General features: G+C 57.8%; 3 protein-coding genes across 6 annotated transcripts; all 3 read right to left on the bottom strand.

Annotated features, from left to right (window-relative positions):
- Window positions 1-1,914: 1,914 nt before the first annotated feature.
- On the bottom strand, window positions 1,915-5,384 carry ZGLP1 (zinc finger GATA like protein 1). Its single transcript, XM_030764427.2, has 5 exons — window positions 5,136-5,384; window positions 4,513-4,887; window positions 3,631-3,716; window positions 3,181-3,274; window positions 1,915-3,014 (listed from the first exon to the last, which is right to left on the bottom strand). Exons 1-5 carry the CDS (start codon window positions 5,270-5,272, stop codon window positions 2,885-2,887), a joined length of 822 nt encoding a protein of 273 aa, XP_030620287.1. The 5' UTR covers window positions 5,273-5,384; the 3' UTR covers window positions 1,915-2,884.
- A 376-nt stretch (window positions 5,385-5,760) lies between these two features.
- On the bottom strand, window positions 5,761-10,325 carry FDX2 (ferredoxin 2). Of its 2 annotated transcripts, none has more exons than XM_022557154.3 (5): window positions 9,973-10,325; window positions 9,831-9,885; window positions 9,580-9,622; window positions 6,388-6,475; window positions 5,761-6,189 (listed from the first exon to the last, which is right to left on the bottom strand). In XM_022557154.3, exons 1-5 carry the CDS (start codon window positions 10,209-10,211, stop codon window positions 6,033-6,035), a joined length of 582 nt encoding a protein of 193 aa, XP_022412862.1. In that variant the 5' UTR covers window positions 10,212-10,325; the 3' UTR covers window positions 5,761-6,032. The 2 variants fall into 2 exon arrangements, with proteins under 2 accessions (XP_022412862.1, XP_022412863.2); XM_022557155.2 differs by having other exon boundaries at window positions 9,516-9,622; window positions 9,973-10,255.
- Window positions 10,326-10,358: 33 nt separating this feature from the next.
- On the bottom strand, window positions 10,359-24,228 carry RAVER1 (ribonucleoprotein, PTB binding 1). Of its 3 annotated transcripts, XM_022557149.3 has the most exons (14): window positions 23,944-24,228; window positions 22,315-22,381; window positions 20,259-20,728; window positions 16,333-16,524; window positions 16,084-16,213; window positions 15,654-15,748; window positions 14,716-14,803; window positions 14,161-14,372; window positions 13,972-14,065; window positions 13,772-13,896; window positions 12,917-12,991; window positions 12,312-12,452; window positions 11,841-11,924; window positions 10,359-11,753 (listed from the first exon to the last, which is right to left on the bottom strand). In XM_022557149.3, exons 1-14 carry the CDS (start codon window positions 24,211-24,213, stop codon window positions 11,607-11,609), a joined length of 2,190 nt encoding a protein of 729 aa, XP_022412857.3. In that variant the 5' UTR covers window positions 24,214-24,228; the 3' UTR covers window positions 10,359-11,606. The 3 variants fall into 3 exon arrangements, with proteins under 3 accessions (XP_022412857.3, XP_022412856.3, XP_089761613.1); XM_022557148.3 differs by having other exon boundaries at window positions 13,772-14,065; XM_089905487.1 differs by lacking the exons at window positions 14,161-14,372; window positions 14,716-14,803 and having other exon boundaries at window positions 13,772-14,065.
- Window positions 24,229-24,333: the final 105 nt, after the last annotated feature.

Here is a 24,333-nt window from a genome sequence, read left to right as displayed (position 1 = left end):
CTGGCTCCTTCCTCCCTCTCAATGCTTATCTCTTCCGCCCAGCGCTGCCCTCTAATCCGGCTAATGTTGGGGGTGGGAGCTGGGTGCTTCCCCCAGGCCTGCTTCCAGGAGGAGCTGAGGCTGCCTTCCCTGGATGGGTGGAGGCCCTTTCCCAGGGGTCTGGGCATCGCCCCAGCCCTGAGGCCTTGCAGGGATGGGTAAAGGAAGCTGCAGCTCCAAGTGTCAGCCGCTGCGATGTCCCTCCTATTACAGGGTGCACCCCTGCCCCACCCTCAAGGCCTCCTCCATCCTGTGTCCATCCGCGGTGCCTCAGTTTACCCACAAGCTGCCTTTCGACTTGGCCCATCACGATTCGGAAGAGACACATAGGGTATCAGCCACATCCCCGCCCCCTGCTCACCACCAGTCAACCCCCTCACCCCCCACAGCAGAAGGAGAGAACAGCTGGGCCTCCTCCACCCCCAGTTTCCTCCTCCCTCAAAAGCAGGAACACAGAGCTGCCAGAAGGAAGCGGGCCTGGACTGCTCCAGCTCCACCGGCTGCCCCCCACAAACATTTCGGGAGCAAAAGTGAGAGCAGGAAACTGGGGCACTAGAGGCTAAGCCAGTGCCAGGTGCCAGGTACAAAAGGCCACAAGGCCCAAACGTGGTGCAGCCCCTGCTGTCCGGCCCCCATCACCTCTCTCCTTGCCCACCCGCATCCTTGAGGTTCCGTGAATCCCAAACTCCTGCCTGCCACGGGGCCTTTGCTCTTGCCATTTCCTCTGCCCCAGGTGTCCTCATTTCAAATAGTTCCTTTGTTTTTTCTGGCCGCACTGCCAGCATGTGGGATCTTAGTTCCCTGACCAGGGATCGAACCCGTGCCCCCCGCAGTGGAAGCGCGGATTCCTAACCCCTGGACCGCCAGGGAATTCCCAGCTAGTTCCTTATTGTCAGGTCTCTACACAAAGGTCACACCTGCTCAGAGAGGCTTTCCCTGAGAACACGGTAGCAGCCCAACTCCTCACCTCCTTACATACTTTATTTTCTCTGTAGCGTGAGCACTACTTGACATTCTATTAGATACTTACTGAATACCTGTTTCCTGTCACTCTCGAATATTGGCTTTGCTAGGGATCTTTGTTCCATTCATAACTGAGTGCCTCATTGGGACCTGGCACACAGTGGTTGGTCAATAAATGTTGACTACGTCGATAAAAACAGCCAGGGGTTTGTAGACACACAGTCTGAGACCCTCGTGTGCTGTGTCTCTCCCCAAAGAGCTTCTCCATGCTGGGCACTGGTGGTGGTGGGGGGGGCATATCACGGTCAAGAACAGAGAGGTGGTGACCTTGGACCTCTGAAGTCATGGTCCAGTAGGGGAGATGAATGTGGATGAAATAACCCTGGACCAGTAGTGAGGTGAAACTTCTGGTAGGTTCTAAGGGAGAGATGAGCAAAGAGCTGAACTAGAGCCTGACGTGGGGGGGGAGGGGGGGTGTCCATTTTAGGCTGGGGGGGGTCAAGGAAGGGGTCTCTGAAGATGTGGTGTTGGGGCAGAGCCCACCCCCACTCCAGTGATGCGAAAGGCAGCAGCTACGGGAGACCTGGGGGAGGGTGTTTTGAGCCAAGCAAGGGGGGTACTGAATGAGTCAGGGATCCGAGGGCTGAGGAATCTGGACCCAAGCCTTCCCCACAGGCTCACTCAGGAGAGTCAAAGGGGGTCTCAGAGGGGCTCGCCTTCCCAGGGCCAGTGGACCTGCAGGCCTCACTCACCCCTCACAGCAGGGACCACCCCTGCCCACTCTGCATCTCACCCATCCTTGATGCCCCCCTCCTCCCTCCCTCCCCCCAGTGAGTAGTGGTGGCCTGTGTGTCCTGGCAACAGGTGTAGAGCTCAGCGTCTCCCATGTGGCTTTTGGCTTCAGGTTGGGGACACACTTTGGTGGGGTTAGAGAGATCTTGAAAGGGAGGAGGGGACACAGTAGGGACTGGTGTGTGAAAGGATGCAGGACGGAGACATTCTCTAGGCAAGGGTGGAGCTGCCAGATAAAGGGCCCACTTGTGTATCACCGTGGGCCAACTTGTGCCACCTATGTTTCTTTCATGTGTGTCTGTATCGTGCATGTGTATGTGTCCTGTGTGTACATCAACACGTGTCTATTGGTGGATGTGCGTCTGTCAATGTCTTGCTGTCTTGTGTGTGGTCTGTGTGTCTCGTGATTGTCGGCACATATGTGTCTGCTGATGCGTCTCTGGCCGTGCCGCAAGGCATGTGGGATCTTAGTTCCCTGACCAGGGATTGAACCTGTGCCCCCTACAGTGGAAGCGGGGAGTCTTAACCACTGGACCCCCGGGGATGTCCCACTGTGTGTATCTTTCTGAACGTGTTGCCTGTCTCTGCATGTGGTGGCTGTCGCCCTGTATGGGGTGCTGTAATGAATGTGGCTAATTCCCAGGTGGTGCCTGTCTACATGACTGTGTGTGTCCCTCAGAACCCCACTGAGAAAACCCCTTCCCCACATTCCTGGGCCAGGGGAGAGGCGGGGGAGAGCGCGCAAGGTGGGATCCCAAAGTCACAGTGCCCTTTATCTGAGAAGTTTTGCTCTTTATTGTCACTGCTATTAACAATATGAGTTTCACAGCCATGAGCATTTCCTGAGGGGGTGAGGTGCCCAGCCAAGCCTGGCTGAAGCAGGGGCCAAGGAGGGGGCCAGTGACCCCGTGAGCCAGGAGCTCTGGGGCCTGAGGCCTGGGTCTTCCACCTGGCGTCTCTGAATGGGGAGGGGGCAGAGAGGAGGCAGGCTGCACCCCTCAAGACCCAATTCTTTCCCCTAGGAGGCCTTCAGCCCGTTCTTCCCCTGGAGAAACTGAGGCAGGACAGGCTCGGCTGGGTGAGGAAAGGCTTACCCTTCCTGAGGTGGGACTGGGTGGGGACCCAGCAACACCCCACATCTGCCACACAGCCTCTTGGGCTGGACACTTTTCCTGGGCACCAGCCAGCAGCTAGAGCAGCGGGTGCCATATTTCTTGTACCTGGGATGGGGGTGCAAGAAACCAACATTCAGCAGGGGCCCAGAAATCACCACGAGTGAGCCACGTTCCCCAAGAGGTGGGTGTTTTCTCTTCCCCAAACCCCACACCGGCTAAGCATGGACTGATGCGAGGACCCCACCCCAAATCCCTCCTCCGTTCTGAGGACCTGATACCACAGGCGTTGCAGAGGGGGGTCCCATCTTCTGCATCTCTCCAGAGTGGGGTCCTCTGGGTCCTACAGGAAGCACAGCGTCGGGGCCCTGAAAGGGAAGAGGCCAAAGGGCAAGGGTCAGAGGCCAAGAATCCGAGCTCAGGAGGCCTGTGTGGGATGGGCATTTTGGCGGGGTGGGGTCTCTGTGAAGGCCCCACCCAGCTCCGGGCCAGCCCCGGTGTTGCCAGGTCTAAGACAGAGGGAAAGCCAAGAAGGGAGACAGATGGCAAAGCTCAGCAGAGGAAGAAGCCGGGGGTGTGGGTGACTCAGCCTGAGTGGAGGGGGATGCTGAGACTCCTCCTGGATGGGTCTAAATAGGGAAGCGGGATGGGGAGAAAGACAAGGAAGAAATGAAACTGTACCCCCCCCCCAAGTATTTATAGCTCTCAAGTCTCCAGGACTCACCCAGACCCTCGCTGCCTCTTGCGTTGGCCTCTGGGACTCTGGCAGGGCCTGGTGGGGGACCCTGAGAGCGGGTGCTGCAGGCCAGGCTGGGGAGTAGACAAGGTGTTAGCACCGAGGGTCTGTCTGTATGCTGTCCCAGATAGCCCCCAACTGAAGATTTATGATCAGGCAACCCCCAAGGAGGCATCTGATGTCTGAAAGGCCTGGCCTTGCACCTCATTAATATCACAGACATAATCATTTGAAAAGACAGTAAGCCTGGGGCCAGCCTACCAGGTTTGTTTTTGTTTTGTTTTGCTATTTTTTTTTTTGGCTGCAACGAGCGGCTTGTGGGAATTTAGTTCCCCGACTGTGGATTGAACCCCGGCCCACGGCAGTGAAAGTCCACGTCTTAACCACTGGACTGCCAGGGAATTCCTCAGCCTGCCAGGTTGAAAGCTCAGCTCTCCCACGTCTTTGCCGTGTGACCAAGGACAAGAGATCTCATCCTCTGCGCCTTAGTTTCTGCATCTGTAAAGTGGGCCTCACGGGGTTCAGCGAGCCCATACACACCAAGTGCTACCTGTTACCTCTATTACTGTTGTCATGTCTGACAAACGGTAGCTATTATCATTGCTGGAACAACTAACAGAAGCAGCAGCCCCGGGTATGGTCAGGCCTCTTAGGAGGAGACCCAGGCTCAGACCTGGATGTGACTGGCTCATAGCAGCAGGGACAGGGACTGACACCAGCCTGAGGTCTCGCTCAGAGATGGGGCCATTTGTAAGGCAGGGCTGAGGTGGGAGTCCATGACGGCATTCCTGGGAGCACCTGCCCCCGGACCTCTGCACTGTTACCACTATTACTTGCATAAAGGGTGCCCTTGCTCAGGCCAGCCCCTACCTGTAGGTGGGTATGATCTGTAGGCTGGAATCTGGCTTTATCTGAAACTTCAGGGTCACCCCCTCGAACTGGGGGTCCACTTTCTCGGCGCTCCGCTGGGGGTTCGACTGCTTCCGGGGTCTCCTCTGTGGCTGGGCTGAAGAGGCCGGGGGAGCCACTCGGGGCCCCAGGCTGCGGCTCTGCTGGCTGATTGGGGTCAGCATGTTCTTGGTATCCTTGGCCAGAGGTAGGGCTCCCAGAGTCTCCAGGGCCTTCGGCTCCCAGCAGGGCCCTAGGGCCTGAGTGTCCCAGGTGGCGGGCTGGGCCAGCCCCTCTGCTGTCTCTTGGAGGAAGTGAAGGGCGGTGACCGAGTCCTGGTGTGCAGGCCAGAAGGATCTGGGGACAAGGGGCAGTGTGGTCACCCCACTCCCTGGGCGGTACCTACATGAGTCTCAGACACAGGGGGCAAGGAGAACTGTATAGCCTCTGACTCCCATATGACTCCAAGTATCCCTGGGGACTGGGACCTCTTCCTTGTAAGTACCAGGAACTAACATTTTGACCCCTGAGTAACCCCAGGAACCAGAGGTCATGATCCCTTGACCACTGGGCCAGGTTGGGGGAAGGGCTGCTCCTTAACGCACCTGCCACTGGGTCTGAGGCATCCTGGGGTCCTTGGTGCCTGCTGGGTGGCGAGTTCCGGGGGCGGTTCGGGGTCCAGACAGGGCGGCGCCAGCAGCTCTCGAAGCATCGACAAGTCCGGGGTTGGCTCGGCCTCCATTGCGCCCCAGCCCTTACCCACTTCCCAAATCTCGCCCGGCCCCGCCCACGCCGGGCCCACCCGATGAGCCCCACCTGCTTGGGGCGGGGGCGCTTCTGGCCCTGGGTGCAAGGAGCTCCACCTGAGGGGGGCGGGGCCAGTGGGATCGGGCTCCTCTGGCCTTCGATATTGCGCACGGGCTTCGAAGCCTCCACCCTCAGGCCAGCCTCCGTCCCTCTCTCCCTTCCGACCCTGCTTAGGTGGCCTGATCACCCCTTTCGGCCAAGAGCAGCCTGGACCCCTCCAAATCCTTCCGCGGCTGAGGGGCGGGGCCTTGCCACGCTGATCCTCAGGCTCGCGGACCCTCACTCTGAGGCCTCTTTCTCAGTTTCCCGCTGGCCCATCACCACCGTGGGAGGGGAAAGCTGGAGGCCTGGAAGTTGCAGTTGTAGACCCCAGGGCCTGTACTCCCACCCGCACCCCCCGCAAGGACACTCAAGATGCCGGAAGTCTGTGAGCCGGTTTTATTATCTCTCCGATTAGATTCCACCCCTGTCCACACCCCCATTTTCAGGGGTTTGGGGGAGGCTGCCCCAACAGGGGCCCTGTCCCCACCAGAGCCTGGACGTGGGATCTCTCTGAAGCACGCGTTCTGGCCTTCCGGTTGCTTCCGCCATCTCTCCCGGGCCTGTCTCGTGCTCTGGGCGGGGCTGGCAACTTGGCTATTCCTCCAGTCCTGGCCCTGGGGCCCTGAGTGTCTGGGACCATCCAGCTGCCTGTGTCAGTGGGGCTTGGGGACGTGGCCGTCCACGTAGAAGTTCCTGGTGATCTTGGGCAGGGTGAATTCAGCCCCTTCCAGCTCAGGTGTCAGCACAATCTGGCAGCCCAGCCGGGAGTTCTCTTGGAGGAGGGGGGCCATGTCCAGCATGTCGTCCTCCCTGGAGCAAGGGGGGCAGCGATTATTAATGGGTCTGGGGGAGTGGCCAGAAAGGAAGCTCTCCTGCCAGCAGCAGGAGCAGGGAGAAAAGCTGGGGCTGCCCTCTGCTGCTGACGGGGTGAAACTCTGGACACCCGGAACGCGAAGGCTCAGCAACCAAGCCCTGCAGCTCAGAGCTGGGAGGGGCCCCCCTGCTCACCTCTCGTCAGGAGGAGGCAGAAGGTCCAGGTGGTCCTCGCTCACATACACGTGGCAGGTGGAGCACGCCAGGGAGGCTTCACAGGCTCCTGGGGGCAGCAAGTGAGGGAGCATTGGTAAGGGGAGTGGTCAGGCAGGTGCCATTCAGTGAAGGACATAAAGGAGAATCCCTTTGTTTCTTTATTATCATTATTATTATTTTTGGCCACACCACATGGCTTGGGGATCTTATTTCCCCGACCAGGGATCAAACCCAGGTCCACGGCAGTGAGAGCCAAGTCTTAACCGCTGGACCACCAGGGAATTCCCAAGAATCCCTTCATTTCACCACTCGACCCTCATTTCTCCCTCCCGGGCCTGCACGCCCACTGTGGGCACCCTCCACCCACCCTGTCATTGACTTAGCTGGCTGTTCCCGACCTGCACATAGTTTTTGCAAAAGGACGCCCGGGGTTTCCCCCAAACTCCCCAGCAGGCTGAGGACCAGGCTGGATACCTGGAACCGTTAATGAGCGTGGACCTGACTTCAGTGTAGCTGAGAGGGGACAGGCCAGGCAGGTTTCCTGTAGCCTGTGGGCCCTTGCTGCGACCCTGCCACTGTGCTGGGCTTCCCTGCTGCTGCTGAAGGAGGGACCGGCTCACTCCGCATCTAATGCTGCAGCAGGGGAAGGGGTTAGGGAATAAGGGTTGGAAGATTGGAGAGTCTGGGATTTCCTGCTTGCCCCTGGACACATTCCCAACCTTCTGATTGATCACTGGGAACTGTGCTCCGGAATAATGTTCCTCCTGGCCTAAAGCCTTCCAAAGGTTTTTTTTTTTTTTTTTTCCCCCAAAGGGTTTTTATAGCTAGAATAAAACCCAAACTCCTTCACTCAGTCCTTGAGATGCTCCCACCCCCACACTCACCCACTTCAGCCACACCGGCCCCCTCACTCAACTCCTCCATGCCAAGCTCATCCCCACCACCGGACCTCTGCATCTTCCATACTCTTGATCTGGAATGCTGTTCTCTCCACTCCTTCCACGGCTACATCCTTGTTGTCTTTGGGGACTCAACTGTCCTCCAAGTGCCCCATTTCTTGTCCTTCCCCTGACCCTTGTTATCTCTTAAATAATTTCTGGACAGTATTTATCAGTGTGAAATTACCATCATAATTTCTGGGTTTACCTGTGCTCTGTCAACCTGCCCTCTTCTCTCTGTACTCAGCACTGAGCCTGGCAGGTTGTAGATGCTCGAGAGATACTTGTTATAAGTGAACGGGACAGAATTCTCTTTTCTCTTCCGGACATGTCGGACAATAAGGGTGGTGCTGCAAGGCAGCCTCCTGAACCAGCAGACCATCCCTGTGGGCTATGGTGACTAATTTGCCCACCCTTCCAGTCTCTGGGGAAGAAACTGTCTGGGCCTCGAAACTGCCAGTAGTTCCCAGGCATCTCTTCCTCAGCCCTCTTTCCCAACTCGTTGGCGTCCTTACCCCATGAGACAGAGATTATCTAATGTAATCGTCCCAGCTACTCACTGCACACCAACTATATGCCAGGTACTACACACTACACATGAGATCTGTTTAATCCTCACAGCAATCTGGTGAGATAGGAACTAAAATATCCCATTTTATAAGTGAGGCCGAGAGATGCTAAGGACCTTGCTCACGGTCACACAGTTGGCAACAGCAAAATCTGAACACAGCCCACTTGCCTTGAAAATTCATGTTCTAATCTCTGTCATGAACTGCCAATCACTGGATTCCAGAACAGAACTTTAGGTAGGTTTGCTATGACCCCCACGCCCCCCACACACATTCCTACAACTCTCCCCGTCTAATGATTAAATCAGCTCCCTATTACATACACCCAACAGCTAACCCTGTACACTTTTTTTTTGTTTGTTTTTGTTTTTGTTTTTGCTTTCGTTTTTACGGTACGCGGGCCTCTCACTGCTGTGGCCTCTCCTGTTGTGGAGCACAGGCTCCAGACGCGCAGGCCCAGCGGCCATGGCTCACGGGCCCAGCCGCTCCGCGGCATGTGGGATCCTCCCGGACCGGGGCACGAACCCCCATCCCCTGCATCGGCAGGCAGACCCCCAACCACTGCGCCACCAGGGAAGCCCCCTGTACACTTTTTAAAAGATTGCTCTTCCCAGTTGCTCATGATATAATTACATGTTTATGCATGGGATTATTGTCCCTATTAGGTTGAAATTGGTGTGAAATGACACGGGCCTTATCTGTTTTTTACATTGCTACCTGGCACACAGTAAGTGTTCAATATTCATAGAAGAGCAGCACAGATTAGTGGCTAAAATAGGCTGGGTTTGCTTGAATCTAGTTTTGCCACTTACTTGAACTTGGACCAGGTCTGCTCGACCTGAGGCTCAGTTTCCTCACCTATAAGATAGGATAATATTCTCCCCTCCTGCATAAAGTTTTCATGGAATAGATTCAATCAGTTAATATGTGTTAACAGGCTTAAAGTAATGTCTGCTATTATTGTATTTCCTCTAACAAATACTGATTTAATACCTGTTACGTCTAAATACCATGACAGGCAACAGATAAGTGTGAACAAGGCAAACAGGGTTTCTGATCTGATTCTGGGGAGAGATGGCAAAGAAGGAAACAAAACAATGAGAAGTGCTACGCAGAGAATAAAACACACTGAGATGACAGTTATCGGGGCATGGGGACTTTAGTTGGACCGAGGGGGACAAGACTGTCAGGAAGATGACATTTACATTGGGACCTGAAGGATGAGAAGGAGCCAGAAGATCTGGTGGGAAAGCACTTCTGATGGAACGGCAAATGCGAAGGCCTTGAGGCAGGCATGAACTGGGCTGTTTGAAGAAGAGCAAGAAAGCCAGTGTGGCTAGAAGAGAGGGAGGAAAAAGGAAGAGAATACAAGCTCCTGGAGGGCAGGAGTTTTACTAACCTCTAGCAAATGCTCAATAAATAACTGCTGAATGAATGAAGGTTAAGAGGCAGGGAATGAGACTGTGGTGAGGAGTCTGAAGTTTACCCGTGTTTGGTGGGAAGCCATGCAGGGTTAAGTAGTGGAAAATCATATCTGACTTATGGGTTTTTTTTAACGAATGAATACGGGCCTCCCCAGTTCCCTGTGCCCGGCTCCCACCTTCCAGATCCACCCCATGGCGCTGGGCCAGGTAGAGAACATTGTCCCCGACTCTGCCGCTCACCGGAATCCGTTGGCCTGACCGGTCTACGAACACCACGTTCACCCTGGGGACAGATCGGGGTGCAGATGACGAACTGGATGATGGGCACAGGGACCAGGTGTAATCTAGGATTAGGGAGTCGCGTTTGGGGCTTGATGGACAGGGGATTAGGGTGATACAGAAGGGGGACCCAGGGATGAGGCTGTAGGGCAAGGTGCGGACCGGAGAAACCTCGTGAAATTAGTAATGGGGGACCTGGCTCCCACACTCACACGTCCCCGGGCCGCTCGGGGCCGCCGGCCTCTTCCTCCCCCGCCGGGCGCGAGCCTAGAAAACACGGTTGGGTGAGCAGCCATGCCGCGCCCGGCCGGCGTCCAACAGGTTAACGCTGCCCGTCCGAAGCGCCCCAGGTACCTGTCGCCCGGAACTTCTTGGCTGTCACAGGCGCCTCCGCCGCCTCCCCGGACCCCCAAAAGCCCCCGGGTCGGCACCACCAGGCACCCCTGGCCGCCCGCAGCAGGAACCCAGCATTCACGCCTCCCCAGGCCACGGAGGCGGCCATGACAGGCATCATGTGACCCAGAGACGAAGTATGCGCCGTGGCGCACCCGAGAGAGATGGGCCCGTAATTGCCCGAACATAAGCGCCGACATTTTTACGTGGGGGCGTGCGACAGAAGTGAGTCCAGGAGGAGGCTGCCAGAGTGAGGAGCCGGGCAGGCTCGGCTGCACCAAGACCTGCAGGGCTTTCCCGGACCTCCCACCAGGCCAATTGTTATCCCAAGAACCAGACAGGTCTGCTTTCTTTAAAACAATTTACTTACAAACTTTAATTCAGCAAAGGTCTGTGTGAGAAGACTGGGGAGAGGACACCCCCCCGGCCCGGAGTGGATGTGGACCCCCAGAGTCAGGGGAGGGAAGCTGGTGGCCCAGCCGGCCAGGACCAGGGCCCAGGGTCACCTCAGGCTGACATGTCCTTATGGTGGGCAGGGGCAGAGCTTATTGGCATGTTGTTGAATTTTCTAGCACTGGGCCAAAGGGAGGCCAGCTCCGGGTGATCTAGCCTGGGGATGAAGAGGCAGAGCTCATCTTCAACATGGAGGAGACAGCAGAGGCTCAGTGAGATGCACAATGCCTGACAGACGGACAGCAGGGGGACCAATTTAAGCTGGCAGAGAAAGCCCATCCCTGCACCTAAGCCTGAGCAGAAGGGCTGGTGGGACTGGTTTGCCAAGACCAAGGCTTTGGCCTTCTACTGTCCCCACGATGGGGGACCGCGGGTAGAGGGGCCCAATCCCCAGGCCAGAGCCATTTGGTCCTGAGTCAAGCTTCCGGAGCTCAGCATCTGAGAGGCTCTGGCCAGCGGGGCCTGGGGCCTGGAGCCTGGCTTTTAAGGCATCAGAAGGCGAGGGGGCTGCGGTAGGGGGCGGGGGACCCGGACCTGGAGTACAGCTCAGAGAGGGCAGGCAGGGGCAGGAGACAGCCATGCCTGCAGCAGTTGTGGGAAACAGAAAAAAGGGCTGAGCCATCTCAAACCGAAAAGTGTGGAATGGAGGCCCAGACACGCTGGGCCTTGAAGGAATCAGAGCTGGGGGTCGTCCTGGATTGTTTAAAAAATAATAAAAATTAGAAAAGGAAACCAAAGTCAGCTGTCAAAGTTAAAAAAGGGGGACAGTCTCTGATCCTCACGGGAGGTCAGGGGAACCTCCAAGGCACTCGAAAGGCCAAGATACAGGAGCGACGAGGCAGGAGAGAACTCCCAGAGAGACGAACACAGGCGGACACAGGGGTGGGGAGAGAGAGCAGGCCATGGCCTCTCCCTCTTAAGGCTGCAGGGTTTCCACACTGGGAGCAGGCCAGAGGTGCAGAGTGGCTCCCAGACGCCCCTACATTCCTTGGGCTCCTGCTGGTTGGTCAGCAAAGTCTTTCAGAAATTTTTCTATTACCGAAAGGAAAAAAAGAAAAAAAAGAAAAATAACACAAGACAAAACACCAGAAAACCCAAAAGCGATTTGGTGCAGGCCCTTGAGCATCTCCAGCACTGGCCCCTTAGAAAATCCTCTTGCGCTTCAGGTAGGAATCTGCGTAGTGGCCTCCAAGGCCCTGGGAGTGCTGGCCCACATAGCTGCCTTCTGGGCTAGGCTCGGGTGAGGGCAGCAGGTGGGCGAAGCTGCGTTTCTGGCCACCCAGTGGGGTCTGGAGACAGAGGGGAAGGGGTGGCGGGTCAGGGGCCACCCAGGGGCCACCACTCCCCAGCCAAGTGTCCCCACCCCTCGCCCGTACCTTCAGCAAGTGGCTGTGGCCATTGGGCCCAGGGCCGAGGCCCAGGAGCCCTTCTCCAGAGCCCAGTGGGGAGGAGCCGACCGCCTGGGAGAAATGGGAGAGATGTGGGATGGGAAAGCAAGCAGCCCCCAGAGCAGAGGCAAGGGTTTCAGGTTCAAATCTTGCTGCTGCCACTTACTAGCTATGAGACTGGGGTCAGATTACTTCATCTCTCTGGGCCTCAGTTTCTTCATCTGTAGATTGAGGCTATACCACCCACACCCTGGACTGCCGGGGGAGGAAGTAAGAGGCCAAGAAGCCTGGGCAATACTGGGTACAAGACACACAGGCTCAGGGAGAATGGCTTGTTTCAGCTCGGCCCTGAGCAAAACTGACCCCTGCCACCACCCTGGCCTTGGGGCTGAAGGTCACAGGCCCCCGTGCATCCTGGCTGTCCCTGGGGACCTGTGCTCAGTCAGGGAGGCTCCTCACCTTGTTAAGGTGGCTCTGCTTGAGGCCAGCCTGCAGGCCGCTGGTGAAGTAGGAAGTGGGTGAGCCCGAATAGAAGTGGGAGAGGGGCCCACTGCCACCTCCGCTACCCCGCTCGCCAAAGCCACTGGGTGGGGGGGACATCTGCAGAAAGGGGGCTGGTTGAGTAAGACAGATCATTGCAGTATCACCCCTTCTGTCCCCCAAACAACTCTGGGCTTTGGACAATACGACAGTGGTGTGACAATGCCAGCAGAGGGGCCTGCCCTCCCTTCCTCCTCTGGGGAACCCTCCTCCAGGGAACCACATGCATGAGCACAGGGGGGCCTGCTGGAGGATGAGCTCCATGTGGAGCAGATAAATCACTATAGCCGAGGCTCTTCCCCAGCCTACTGACTGCCAGTTATATGAAGGAAGCCACCATGGACTGCTGAGCCCCAGCTGAACTGCCAGGTGACTGCAAAGAACTGCCCACCCACCACCCCACAGAATGGTGAGAAAATAATAAAATATTTGCTGTTCTAAGTCACAAAGTGGTGGAATTGCTTGTTATGCAGCAAAAGCTAACTGATACACCCAGGAGGTAGGGTGGACAGGGCAGCTCTTACTTTGTGTCGGCTGAGTCCATGAGGCCCGAGGGTTGGCTCCCGCGGGTGGGAGAAGAGCCGCCGAGGTCCCACATCCTGAATGAAAGTGGGAGAAGCACGTTGGGTTGGGGTCTGTAACCAACCTCACCCTTGATTCAATTCCACGGCACAGCTGTCACCGGGGAAGTCAGCCCCCTCCAGGAGAGGGCAAACTCTAGTGTATAGGGGCAAACTCAGCCAGCAGGGTGGGGCAATGAGACAGAATAGGTACCCAGTCCCAGGGGGGTGACTGTACCTGGACCCCAGAGGGCTGTGAGAGTGTGTGGCCCCAATGGAGCCAGGGCTTTGGAGTTCTCAAGGCAAGCAGGGCATCCAGGTTGTGTGAACTCCTGTGATTTTTTTTATGTTGGCACTGGCATTTATTTCGGTTATTTTTTAAAAAACCCACTGTGGGCCAAACACAACACAGGTGGCCAGCCTACAACGTCGGGCCTAGAGGAAGTCGGAATCATAGAAAGAGCAGCTCTCCAGGGACAGAGACATGAATCACAGAGGGGAGGAGGGGGAGAAGGACAGAGAGACAGAGCGGAGGCTGAGCCCTGTCTCTAAGGAGAAGCAGAGGTGTGGCTGCAGGCCTCTCGGGAGAGAAAAACTGACTGACAGGAAGCAGGGTTTGATGATGCGCAGAGACAAACAGACGAGAGACTTAAGGGCAGGGACTGTGTCCAGCACGTTCCCTGCTGTCTCCCTAACGCTTGGCCTGTCACAATCAGTACTAGAGAAATGTCAGTTTGGAGAGTGACTTGCTCCCAAGGGACAAAGGGCCACAGCAGCCGGCCTTTGGGAGGGCTGCCCCCAGGGCGGCCAGGTACTTACTGAGGGGTAGTCGAAGCCATAGCTGTCGGGCAGCCCTGGATCGGGGGGCAGGCGGGCGCTGGTGAGGGGGCTGAGCAGGCGGGACTTGAGCTGGAAAGCTTTGCTGCTGCCACCACCTCCAGGGGCTGGGGGGTTAGGCAGGGGGCCCTCAGCTGGGCGGCGGCTTCTCCCAGCGCCTCCCCAGCCCCGGGCCTCCTTACCCGCCAGATTGCTGGCTGGGAGCAGGCTGTGTAGGTTCAGGTAGGGATTCAGGGGGATCCGGAAGTCCTTGGGAGGCTCCCCCAGCAGCGAGACCTGTGGCAGGAGGGCCGGGTTCACGAGGGCCCCTGGCAGGGGGGCCCTCGCAAGGCAGGGGGCTGGAATGGTGCTGGGTGCAGGCAGGGCCTTACCCCAGTGGGCGTTGGCAAAGGCCCACTGTCCTTCTGCAGGCCTCTGAGACCAGTGCCTCGAAGCCCCACAGGAGCAGGGGGTGGAGTGAGTTGGGGTGCTGGGGGACCCAGGCCCATGGGTTCCCGGTCACCCCCAGAGGGGCCAAGCAGTGGCGGCAGCAGGGGTGGTGGCTTCCCTCGCCGGGGCGGCAGCTCCGGGGGCAGGCCCCCTCCTACAGAGAGGAGGAGGGTGTCAGCAGCCCGACCACACAGGCCACCTCCTCCCAGGGCCCTACAGCCTCCGCTTGGACCAGGGCTAGCAGCCGGGGGGCAACTATGTGCTGGACACTGAGCAGGACCCTCAAAGTGCATCAACTCCCAGATGTTCATGGCTCCCCAGGGAGGTGCACACCCACGCACTCAACCGACAGGCGAGGACACTGAGACCCAGAGGGGTTAGGTCACTTGCCCAAAGCTGCACAGCTGGGAATTTACCACGCCCAGTGAGGAAAGGGGCCCAGGAAGGGGAAGTGGGGTGGGGCCCACAGAGATGGGAAGGAGCAGGGTCTGCATTACCTGCAGACAGCTCCCCGAGGAGGGGGCTGGCCGGCTGGGCCCCAGACTGGAGGGTGCCTAGGGGAGAGTCTCCCAGGATCCCGGGTTTCTAGGGACAGAGCACAATCAGCTGGAGACGAGGGCAGTGGGTCACAATGCCCAGCACACCGAGACTCCAGCCCACAGCCAATCACAGGCAGACACACCGGGTGTCTCCCAATGTCTGTGATAGCCTGGCCATCACCCACCCAGCCGATGGTGACCGAGGCCTCCTGCATGCCAGGGCCTGCCCGAGGTGCTGGGGAGACCCAGGGAACACGGACCATATGCAGCGGATCAGAGCCTGTCACCCACACTGTCAATTCCTGTGAAATATCTACACTGTGACAGTCCTTCTTTGGCACCCACCATCTCACACCCAGCCCGCTTGCTGATTATCACGGAAGCACAGCGTCTTAACATGCACAACACCACGTCGACTTCAGGCACATGGCGTGTGACAGCCACATGTGGATTCAGTCACTCTTAGCCACACACGGCTCAAGCCCACACACAACCTTACCTTCTGTCAGTTACCATCAGACACATCTGCACCACTGACTTGGCCCCAGTGAATCAAACCACACAGGGCAGTGAGAGAGAGAGAGAGAGAGAGAGAGAGAGAGAGAGAGTGTGTGTGTGTGTGTGTGTGTGTGTGTGTGTGTGTGTTGAGGGGGTGGGGATGAGAGACCCCTCTACTCCCCTGTGCAGCCTCAGCTTTGACTGAATCACTTCCTGAGTCCTGAGCACCTGCGACAGGCCGGGCCCCATAATGGGCCCCAGGGCCCCAGTCTGATGGTCCACAGCCCCACTGATGGTGAACCACCCACTGGTGGGTACAAGTGGTGTTGGAAACGGAATGACGAGGGGCTGCGGGATGTGAGTGAGGAGGGAGCCCGTGGCCCACGGCCGGCCGTTACCTTCTGACTCTGGGTCTGCAGGGCGAGCTGCAGCAGCGCTGTGGACAGGGCGGGCCCGTTGAGCAGCGGCATGGCCGGGGGTGCGCCCAGGAGGCCTACGGGGAGACCCAGAAAATGGGAGGTGGGCCCCAGATGGAACCCCCCCATCAATTAAACACAGCCCCAGGCCTGTGGAGAGCAGGAAACTGAAGCTGCCACAGGGCAACGACAACCAAAGAAAAGGGCCTGGGAGATGAGTCCCCCTAGGAGGGGACGGTCCCTCCCTCCACCACCCTGCCTCCCCTTCAAGGGGCTGAGGGCACCAGCTCCCTCGGGACAGCATCACTCTCATCCCAGCCCCTGCGCATGGGCTCATGTCACTGGAAGCTCGGGTGGGAATGGTTGCGGGAGGTGCCCGGTTCTGAGCGCGCTTGGCCCCTGCTTGCCTTACCCTGCTTGCCACCCGCGCCGCCGTGGAGCAGGGGGTTGAGCAGCAGCTGGAGGGAAGCGGAGGGCCCCAGGTTGCTGAGCAGCTGCAGGATGCTGGGCTCGGGCAGGAGCCCTTTGCCCCGATTGAGGGCCTGCAGAAAGGAACAGAGGAGCAGCTCAGGGTCCTGCCTGGCCACAGAGGGTGCCCGCCTGGTCCCCTGGCTCCCCCATCTCCACCCTCTGGGGCACCCTCCCTCTGGCACACGCTCACCGTGGCCTGGGCAGCAATGAGCGCAGCCAGCATGCTGCGGCCAGGGGGCCCAGGGGCGCAGAAGGAGACGCGCAGGTGGCTGCCCCCCAGGGCCAGGCCGTCTGCCCGCTGCTGTGCCTCTTCCGCCATCTCCGCTGTCTCGTACTCCAGCACGGCGAAGCCCTTCAGCTGCCCGTCCTGGCCGTACGCCAGCTGGGGGGTGGGGGCAGAGGCAGTCATAAGCACCTGGGTGGCAGTGACCACCATCATGTGAAGTGACAACGGTGACCAGATGAGGATCCTGATGACAGTGACCCCCAGAGAGGATGGACTCGGGGCCCTGCACTGTCCTGTGCCTGGTTTCAGCGTTAGCTCATCGAATCTTCTGAATGGCCCCAGGATGCTACATTCTGCCCATTTTTCAGAGGGGGCAACTGAGGCTCAGAGAGGTCAGCGTGCCCAAGGTCATACTGTTGGTGGGAGGGCAGAGCCACGACCCACTCCATATGGGTCAACTCCCCCAGGCCTTGCTCCAGTGCCACTTTGGGACTTTGCCTGGGATTCCCGAGCACATGCTGCAGGGCTCAAAGAGGAGGGGCCCGCAGAAGAAGCAGGTGGCTCGGAAGTGCAGCCCTGCCACAGACCTCAGGCCGAGGATGCAGGTGGGGCTGGGAAGGGCACACAGCCTGGTGGTGAGGCAGGTGGCCACCAAGCTTGGGTTTGAGGCTGGTGGTGCTGGGCTGGAGGGTGGAGTCACACAGCCAGTGAGTGGCGAGAACAGGGATGTGGTCATGAGCAGGCCAGAGAGGCCCCTTCATCCCCCTTGACGCAGTCATTTGATACTTCCGGCCCACAGCCCCCTCTCCAGACCCTGGGGCCAGATATGTTCCAGGATTGAGGCTGTTTGGGAGATGAGAAAGGAGGGTGCCGCACACACCCTGTATTATGTATCAGTCACCCGCAGTGGGTTCTGAGGCGCCCTGGAAATCAAGCTTGTGAATAGCCCGGCAGCAAGATGCAAAGACAAAGGCCACAGACGACCCCACGTCAGTTCAACTCAGGCTTTGCTGCCCAGTGAGCCTGCCCAACTCGGAACAAAACTCTTGGTTTTCAGGGTGTTGTAGGCGCTGGAATTGTGGGCCGGGGCTGTCCCAGGGCGAGCAGATACTGTGAGAGCACTCAGCTGGGCCCTGCGCGCCCTTGGGCCAGGTGCCACAGGCGCTGTTTCAGCACTCCCACTTTGCAGGTGAAGTAACTGAGGCTCAGAGAGGGGCAGTCCCTTGCCCAGGCCACAGAGCTGGAGCTGGGGTCAGACAAGGCCAGGCAGAAGCCCTCAACAGGACTGGGCGCCTTGGCGCGGCAATGGCTGTCCTGAGAACCAGTGCTGTTCCTCTTGGGTCCAGAATGCCGCACGGATGACTGCAGTGTGGTTTGGGGCAACGCACTGCCCTCCAGTAGGACATAGCACAGAGTCCATAAAATGGAATATGGCGCAGCTACAGGAGAAATGAGAAAGCTCTCATTTCTGAACATGGAAAGACGCCCAAGATAAAGTCAAACCAATGAAGGCATGGCAATATTTGAGTCAAGAAAAGGGGAGTGCAGGAACATATATACGTATCCATTTGAAATGCATAATAAAATCTCACTGGAAGGACACACACAAACTGCTCTGAGAAGGGGTTGTAGGAAAAGACCCTGCAGAGCCAGGAGGGAGTCTTCACTGCAGGGCCCTTGTGGACATGCTAAGTTTCGAAATGGGCCTGGACTGCCCATTCATAAAAATGAATCAAGTTGAAAAGGCTTTTTATAACACCCCAGGGTCTTGGGACACCTGCTTTATACACATCCATAGCATTCAAACATTTTTAAGCAACTCTGCAATAAAACGAAGCAATTAAGATACACAGGGACTTCCCTGTGGTCCAGCAGTTGCAGCTCTGTGCTTCCTCTCCAGGGGGCATGGATTCGATCCCTGGTCAGGGAACTAGGATCCCACATGCCGCACGGCAGTAAATACATAAATAAAAATTATATATACATATAAAAAAAGATACGTCAATTGGCCTGTGGATAATTGGCAAAGTGAACTGGACTGGGTTGCTGTGGGCTTTCCTTCACGATCTCCTCTTGATTATGTCAAAAATAAAACACTCACCACATGGGCAGCAAACTCCCGTTGTGGGAGGCGGGGGCACCCAGTTGAGAGCGGGGGCCCCAGGGTCAGCTGCCTGATCTTGGCTCCCAGCCCACCGCTTACTGGCAGGCCAGCCTGCGGAAGCCACTGCACGTGCCCGTCCATGGCCCTCAGTTTCCTCATCTGTAAGATGGGCTCAGCCACTAGACCCACCTGGCAGGGTAGCAGTGGGGATTCAACAGTGTGCTCAGCAGGGGCGGGGAGGCTGTGGGCGTGGGCCCAGCACCCACTCTGAGTGCCCAGGCAGAGCAGGCTCGGGCCTTCAGCCCACCTCTAGAGAGCACGTCACCTTCACCTCTGGCCAGGCCCGGCACCAAGGCCTGGATGTGCTTCTTCTCACAGTCACGCTCGTCTCATCAGACAAATAGAGAAAGGGGTCAAAGAGCAATCAAGGCCACAAGGTTCCTAAATAGGGGGACCGAGGCTCACACCTCAACCTGCCTGACTCCCAAGCCCAACCTCCGTTCAACCAGGATGCCCAGCATGACTGGGCTCCTCGGAGGTGGTCTCCTCAAGGCCTGGGACTCAGCAGGTGCTCAACAGACATCTGGTGAATGCCTAAGTGGAGGAATGCGTGAGTAGCCGTTTGCAATAACCTAGTCACAGAGCACGGCCAGACCCATTTTGAGATGGGGAAAGCAAGGCCCAGAGAGAGAACCTGTAGTTGGCCACAGCCCTACAATCTCCACACGAGAAGAGGTGGCTGCTAAGCTATATGTATATGTCATCTGTGTCCTGAGTCCCATCCAGGGCCTGGCACACAGTAAGTGCACGGCAGAGGCAGCAGTGAGCAAAGAGAGGGGCTCCTACCAACGCCAATTCCCCAGCACCAACACCCAAGGCCACAGAGCTGTGAGCCCAGTACCAGCCTCCTCCAGGGTGGCCTGGGGTTCCAATGCTGGCTCTGCCACACCCTGGCTGTATGTCCTGGGGCATGTCAACTGACCTCTCCATGCCTCAGTGTCCCCACCTGAAGAAGCGGATGACACCTGCCTCTCCAGGCTGTTACAGGATGGAGGGGTTGCAGGTAAGCCCAGTGAGTGCTGAAGGAATGTCCACCCTGGGGGTCTGTGGGCACGACCACCTGGAAGCTCTCCGAGAGCTGGGTCTGACCTATTCTCGCCCCACCGCGCCTATCACGGGGCTAGACACCCTCACAGAAGGGCCCAAAAAGTGAGACCAGAATGAACCAGGGATTGTTTTGCTAAACCAGTGCATGAGTATTGAACCCCTTCTTATAGAGGAGGGAAACCAAGACTCAGAGAGTGAGTGACTTGCCACAGAGCAGGGCTGGGATCTGGCCACGTCCAACTTCCTGACCTCAAGGCTTAAATGGACTGTGGGCTCCTCCAGAGTAGCCTCCTTGATGCTGGGCCCGGGGCCTGGGACCCAGGAGGCGTGAGCGCAGAAGTGGATGTGAACACAGGGTGAGCAGGCCTCACAGCCATTTTTTTTTTTTTTTTTTTTTTAACAAAGGTAGCCTCGCCTACATTTTACAGTGGGGAGGTTAAGCAAGTCGCCAGAGGGTGTGCGGGGATCCGAAGCCCAGCCACCTGGCTCCTCGGTGGGCTGTCACGCACTGCACCATGTGGCCTTTCTAACAAGAAGCCCCTTCAAAGTGGCATCACTGCTGCCTTACTGAAATGGGACCCAGGAGACTGGAGAGAGCAGGTGACTCAAAGAGCCCCTCTGAGGTGCTCTGGGCTTCGCATCTGCTCCCCGAGATCCCCGCACTGGGCACAGGGCTCACCTGGCAGAAGGTGGGTGTGTGAACGGCCGAGAGCGCCTGGCGCAGGGCATCCACATCACTGAAGCCGGGCGGCAGGCGGTCGACACAGAGGCAGCGGGAGTGGAGCAGGAAGGGCGTCAGCTGCCCGGCGTCTGTCCAGTGCACGTAGAGGGTGCGTGGGCCCAGCGGCTTGCCCAGCAGGTCCGACTTGGCGCGGGCGGCCGAGTCCTTCTTCATGTACTCGGCGAAGCCATAGCCCTTGGAGTGGCCGGTGCGCTCGCTGTAGACCAGGAAGCAGCGCTCCAGGCTGCCAAAGGGCCGCACCAGCTCCTCGAACTGCTGCTGCGTGAGGCTGGGGGGCAGGTTGGCCACGCACAGCAGGGCGTCCGTGGGCTGCAGCTGCACCGACAGCTCGCGCTCCCGCAGGCGGGTCTGGTGGAAGGCGCTGATGGCGGCCTCGGCCTGCTCCCCGTTCAGTAGGGTCACAAAAGCTGCGGCGGGAGGGAGTGTGGGTCAGTGGGGCCCCTGAGGGCCTGCCCCTCCACCCCATGGTCACCCGCACCGACCTCCCTCCAAACCACATGTGACCTCAGAACACCGAACAGCCAGGACATCGCAGGCACCAGCTGAATGGAACAGTCGCCAGCCTTCAGCAACAATAGCCAGCACCTCCTTGCAACCCACGGTGACGCTCACCTACTGGGAGCCTGGCCCCATCCTAAGAACTACATGTGTAACTCGGGTGACACACAGGGTAGTGGTTAAGCATGTGGTCACTGGAGCCTGGGTTTCAACTCTAGCCCCTGAGTGGCTTTGAGGTCTATTTCCTCGTCTGTCAAACGGGAATAACTTACTCCTCACAAACACTAATTTTCCAGCAATGAAATGGGCCCAGAGCAGTGCCCTGCCCAAGTGCCTGGACTTGAACCCAGGCAGGCCGGCTCCCAAGCACCCACAGTTTTTCAGGTGTTTTAATACGTTTGGCTTCACAGCCAACTCCAACAAGTCATGTCCAATTTGCTGGTGAGAAAACCAAAGCTGAGGAGGGTAAATCACTTGCCTATGGCCATAGAGTGAGGACAGACCAGGACTAGAACCCGGGTCCATTTGCCTCCAGGGCCCAAGATCTTAAGCACTACTCCAGCCCACCAGCTAGGTCTCGAGGGCTCACCAGTCCTCAGTTCCTTCTCAACCATGCTATAGTTCACAGGCAAAGGCCCTGGCTGGTTTAACACCTGGCCCAATGCCTTGTGGGCACAGACACCCACAGAGAGCCTCCCATGTAGTGGGCCAAGGCTAACAAGACCTGTCCCCGCTCTCACAGAACTGACCACCACGTGCAGGAGGCAGGTGAGTGGGCTGGCAGCGACAGCCTAGGGTGGTCGGTGCTATGATGGGGCGGGGAGGGTGCGCTCAGGGCATTGTGAGGAGCTGCCTGACGCCAGCTGGATGGAAGAGGAGACAGCTAAGAACAGTGGCAGAGGGAACAGCCTGGAACCTTAGGCACCTGAGGAGACAATGAGGCTGAGGCACATCCTTGCAAGGTAGTATCAGGAGGAGCCTCAGACAGGTTTTGAGAAGAGAGAAGAATGATCAGGGTTAGGACCAGGTATGATCAGATTTGCAGTCAGATCAGAGCTGGCGGTCTGGTGGAAGGCAAGCAGGGGAGTAAAATCGTGGAGGCAGAGAGGCCAGAGGGAGGCTGCCATTTCGGCAGAGATGTACCCTAGGTCCAGCGCAGGACAGACTGTTGCCCCAATCTGTCCCTCATCTTGGGCGCCCATCGTGGAGCATCCTTGATTTTCCTCTTCCAGGCTACCCAGCAGATACCTGGGCACTGGGTACCCATTCCCAAGCCATCTCCCCGGCCGGCCAGTCACCCACGCCTGTCTGGTCTTCTCCTGCAAGTCCTCCAGAACAACTGGTGCCCCTCCATTCTCTTGGCTTCCTTCTGGTCCACATCCCCTCCATCACTGCTGAATGTTGGGCCTGAAGTTCATGAGACACTGGGCCAAGATTCTCCCAGCTTCAGGGGCTGTCATCCCCTGCCCCTAGCCCACCCCACAGTCCCACAAACCTGTCCCTTTGTATTTGTCCACAAAGCAATACTTGAGCTCATAGTCGCCGAGCAGGTCGTGCACCTCCTGTGGAGACAGAAGCCAAAGGACAGGGAATCACCGAAGGCTGAAGGGAGCAACCCAGTGCCACCTTCACGTGGACCAGCTGTGAGGGCAGGTCAATTACCATTCCCATTTTACAAAGGAGGAAACTGAGTCTCAGAGCATCTACTTGCCCAAGGCCATTGAGGCCACACCTGGCAGAGCTGGGATTCAGAGGTTAGCTGCAGATCCCATGTTTTTCACCAACAAAACACACTCTTATTAGAGAGTCAGGTGTGTCTGAGTTCAAGTCCCAGCTCTGCGTACACCCACAGGGAAGTTGTTTAACCCATCTGAACCTCGGCTTTCAAGACTGACTCTTTCCAACAACCTTGCAAATCAAGTATTAACAAATCCATTTTGTACATGTGGAAACTGAGGCTCAGAAAGGTGAAGAAAATTGTCACAGGTCATGCAGTTGGTCAGGGCAGCAGTGGGAATGCCACCCATGGGTACCTGACTGGGGACCCTGTGTACTTAATAAGTCCACATTGTGTGGCTTCACGTGCCTCCCCATTCCCTCCTACTGGCAGGGCTGCCTTCTTGCAAGCCAGCTATGGAGGCGAGGCTCTGGGGCCTGCTTGTGCCAGACACACTGTGCACCCTGCAGGAGAGACAGCGTGTTCCCAGCTGAGAGATGGTGGGCACTAGGAGGATGGCTGACTCTAGAAACAAGCCAGACTATGCTTAGGGGCGCCTGCCCCAGGTCTGGCCCCAAGTCACACTCCTCCCAACACTCCTAGGGCCCCACCAGCCATGTGACCACCCATGGGCAGAGAGAGCCAATGGCAGGTGTGTTGGTGGGCCAGAGACCAGAGATTCTCCACAGCAGGAACAAAGAACCCATTCCATCGCTGATGGGCAGGGCAGACCAGATGCAATCTTCCTGGGTTCAAAGAGCACTGGGAAGTCCTGCCCCATTTGGCCCCAACAGAAGAGCACCCTTGGCCAGATCAGCCAAGGGGGGGCTACGTGGAACAACACCCCCCCCCTTTTCTGCAGGTCTGTGGCATGGGGACAGGAGGAGACTCCATTTTTCCAAATTAATCCCGAGGCTTTTGGGGAAAAAAGACCCCAGAAGCTGCTATAACTTCCGGATCTACCTCTAAAAGGAATTAATAAACGCTTGCTAGGAAAAGGCATAGTCTAGTCAACCATGAAACTTATGGATATGAGGTCCCACCACTCCATGGTAGAGCAGGAAGAAACTGGCGTCCCGGTTTCCACAGTCCCAATCTGGCTGCCCATTCACAATCCCCCAACGTGGCCAAAGCTGCCCGCCCCCTTCCATTCCCCGCCCCCTTCAATCACTTGGTTTCGTCCAAGCCTGTGGTCGCCCCTAACAACGTCCCCTCAATCAAGTTGGTTTCACCCTCCATCTCCGACCCCCCACATCCCGCTCTTGGTCTCTCCCGACCCCGCGTGGATCCCGCGCTTGGACTCAGCCTACGCCCCCCGCCAGAGCGTTAGTGTCGCCCGGTTCCCCCCGCGCACGCGCACGGTGGTATTTCCCGCCACGCTCCCACAGGGCACCCCCCCCCCCACACCTGGTTGGTCACGTCCCCCGGGAGGCCCCGGATCAGTATCTTGCGGCGGTTACGGAACTGGCGCTCGGTGTGTTCCAGGCGTTTCCGGATCTCCTCTGGATCTAGCGGCGGCAGTTCTTCTTCGGGCGCCCGGCGCTCCGCGACATCACCAGCTTCAACCTCGGCCCCAGCCTCCGGGCTCAGCGGGGGCCGGTGAGTAACGGACACGTCGGCCGCCATCTTGGGAAACCCGGCGCCTTCTGGGACCAGCGAGCCGAGGCGGAGCGGCATAGAGCGGCAACGAGGACGCGTCCGTCGATTGGCCGAGAGAATCCCCGCCTCCTTCCCGACCCCTCAGCCCATTGGATAAGGCCCCGCCCGCCTCTCAGAGTTCACGCCGCGTCTGGGCGC

This window comes from Delphinapterus leucas, unplaced genomic scaffold (assembly GCF_059928025.1).
Source record: "Delphinapterus leucas isolate spDelLeu-1000000601 "Yukka" unplaced genomic scaffold, BTC_Dleu_Yukka2 spDelLeu_asBTCV2_sq25, whole genome shotgun sequence".
NCBI lineage: Eukaryota > Metazoa > Chordata > Mammalia > Artiodactyla > Monodontidae > Delphinapterus > Delphinapterus leucas.
The sequence above is the reverse complement of the archived record's forward strand: the minus strand, read 5'-3'. Positions and strand labels throughout refer to the sequence as shown.

Coding starts and splice junctions, on each gene's coding strand:
- ZGLP1 (XM_030764427.2), bottom strand. CDS start 5,272: ATGGAGGCCGAGCCAACCCCGGACTTGTCGATGCTTCGAGAGCTGCTG. Junction 3,717..4,512: donor CAGATCATACCCACCTACAG/GTAGGGGCTGGC, acceptor TCTACTCCCCAG/CCTGGCCTGCAGCACCCGCT. Junction 3,275..3,630: donor AAGAGGCAGCGAGGGTCTGG/GTGAGTCCTGGA, acceptor CTTCCCTTTCAG/GGCCCCGACGCTGTGCTTCC.
- FDX2 (XM_022557154.3), bottom strand. CDS start 10,211: ATGTCGGCGCTTATGTTCGGGCAATTACGGGCCCATCTCTCTCGGGTG. Junction 9,886..9,972: donor CAAGAAGTTCCGGGCGACAG/GTACCTGGGGCG, acceptor CGTGTTTTCTAG/GCTCGCGCCCGGCGGGGGAG. Junction 9,623..9,830: donor CCCGAGCGGCCCGGGGACGT/GTGAGTGTGGGA, acceptor ATCTGTCCCCAG/GGTGAACGTGGTGTTCGTAG.
- RAVER1 (XM_022557148.3), bottom strand. CDS start 24,213: ATGCCGCTCCGCCTCGGCTCGCTGGTCCCAGAAGGCGCCGGGTTTCCC. Junction 14,804..15,653: donor TGCAGACCCAGAGTCAGAAG/GTAACGGCCGGC, acceptor CTCTGTCCCTAG/AAACCCGGGATCCTGGGAGA. Junction 11,754..11,840: donor GCCACAGCCACTTGCTGAAG/GTACGGGCGAGG, acceptor CTCTGTCTCCAG/ACCCCACTGGGTGGCCAGAA.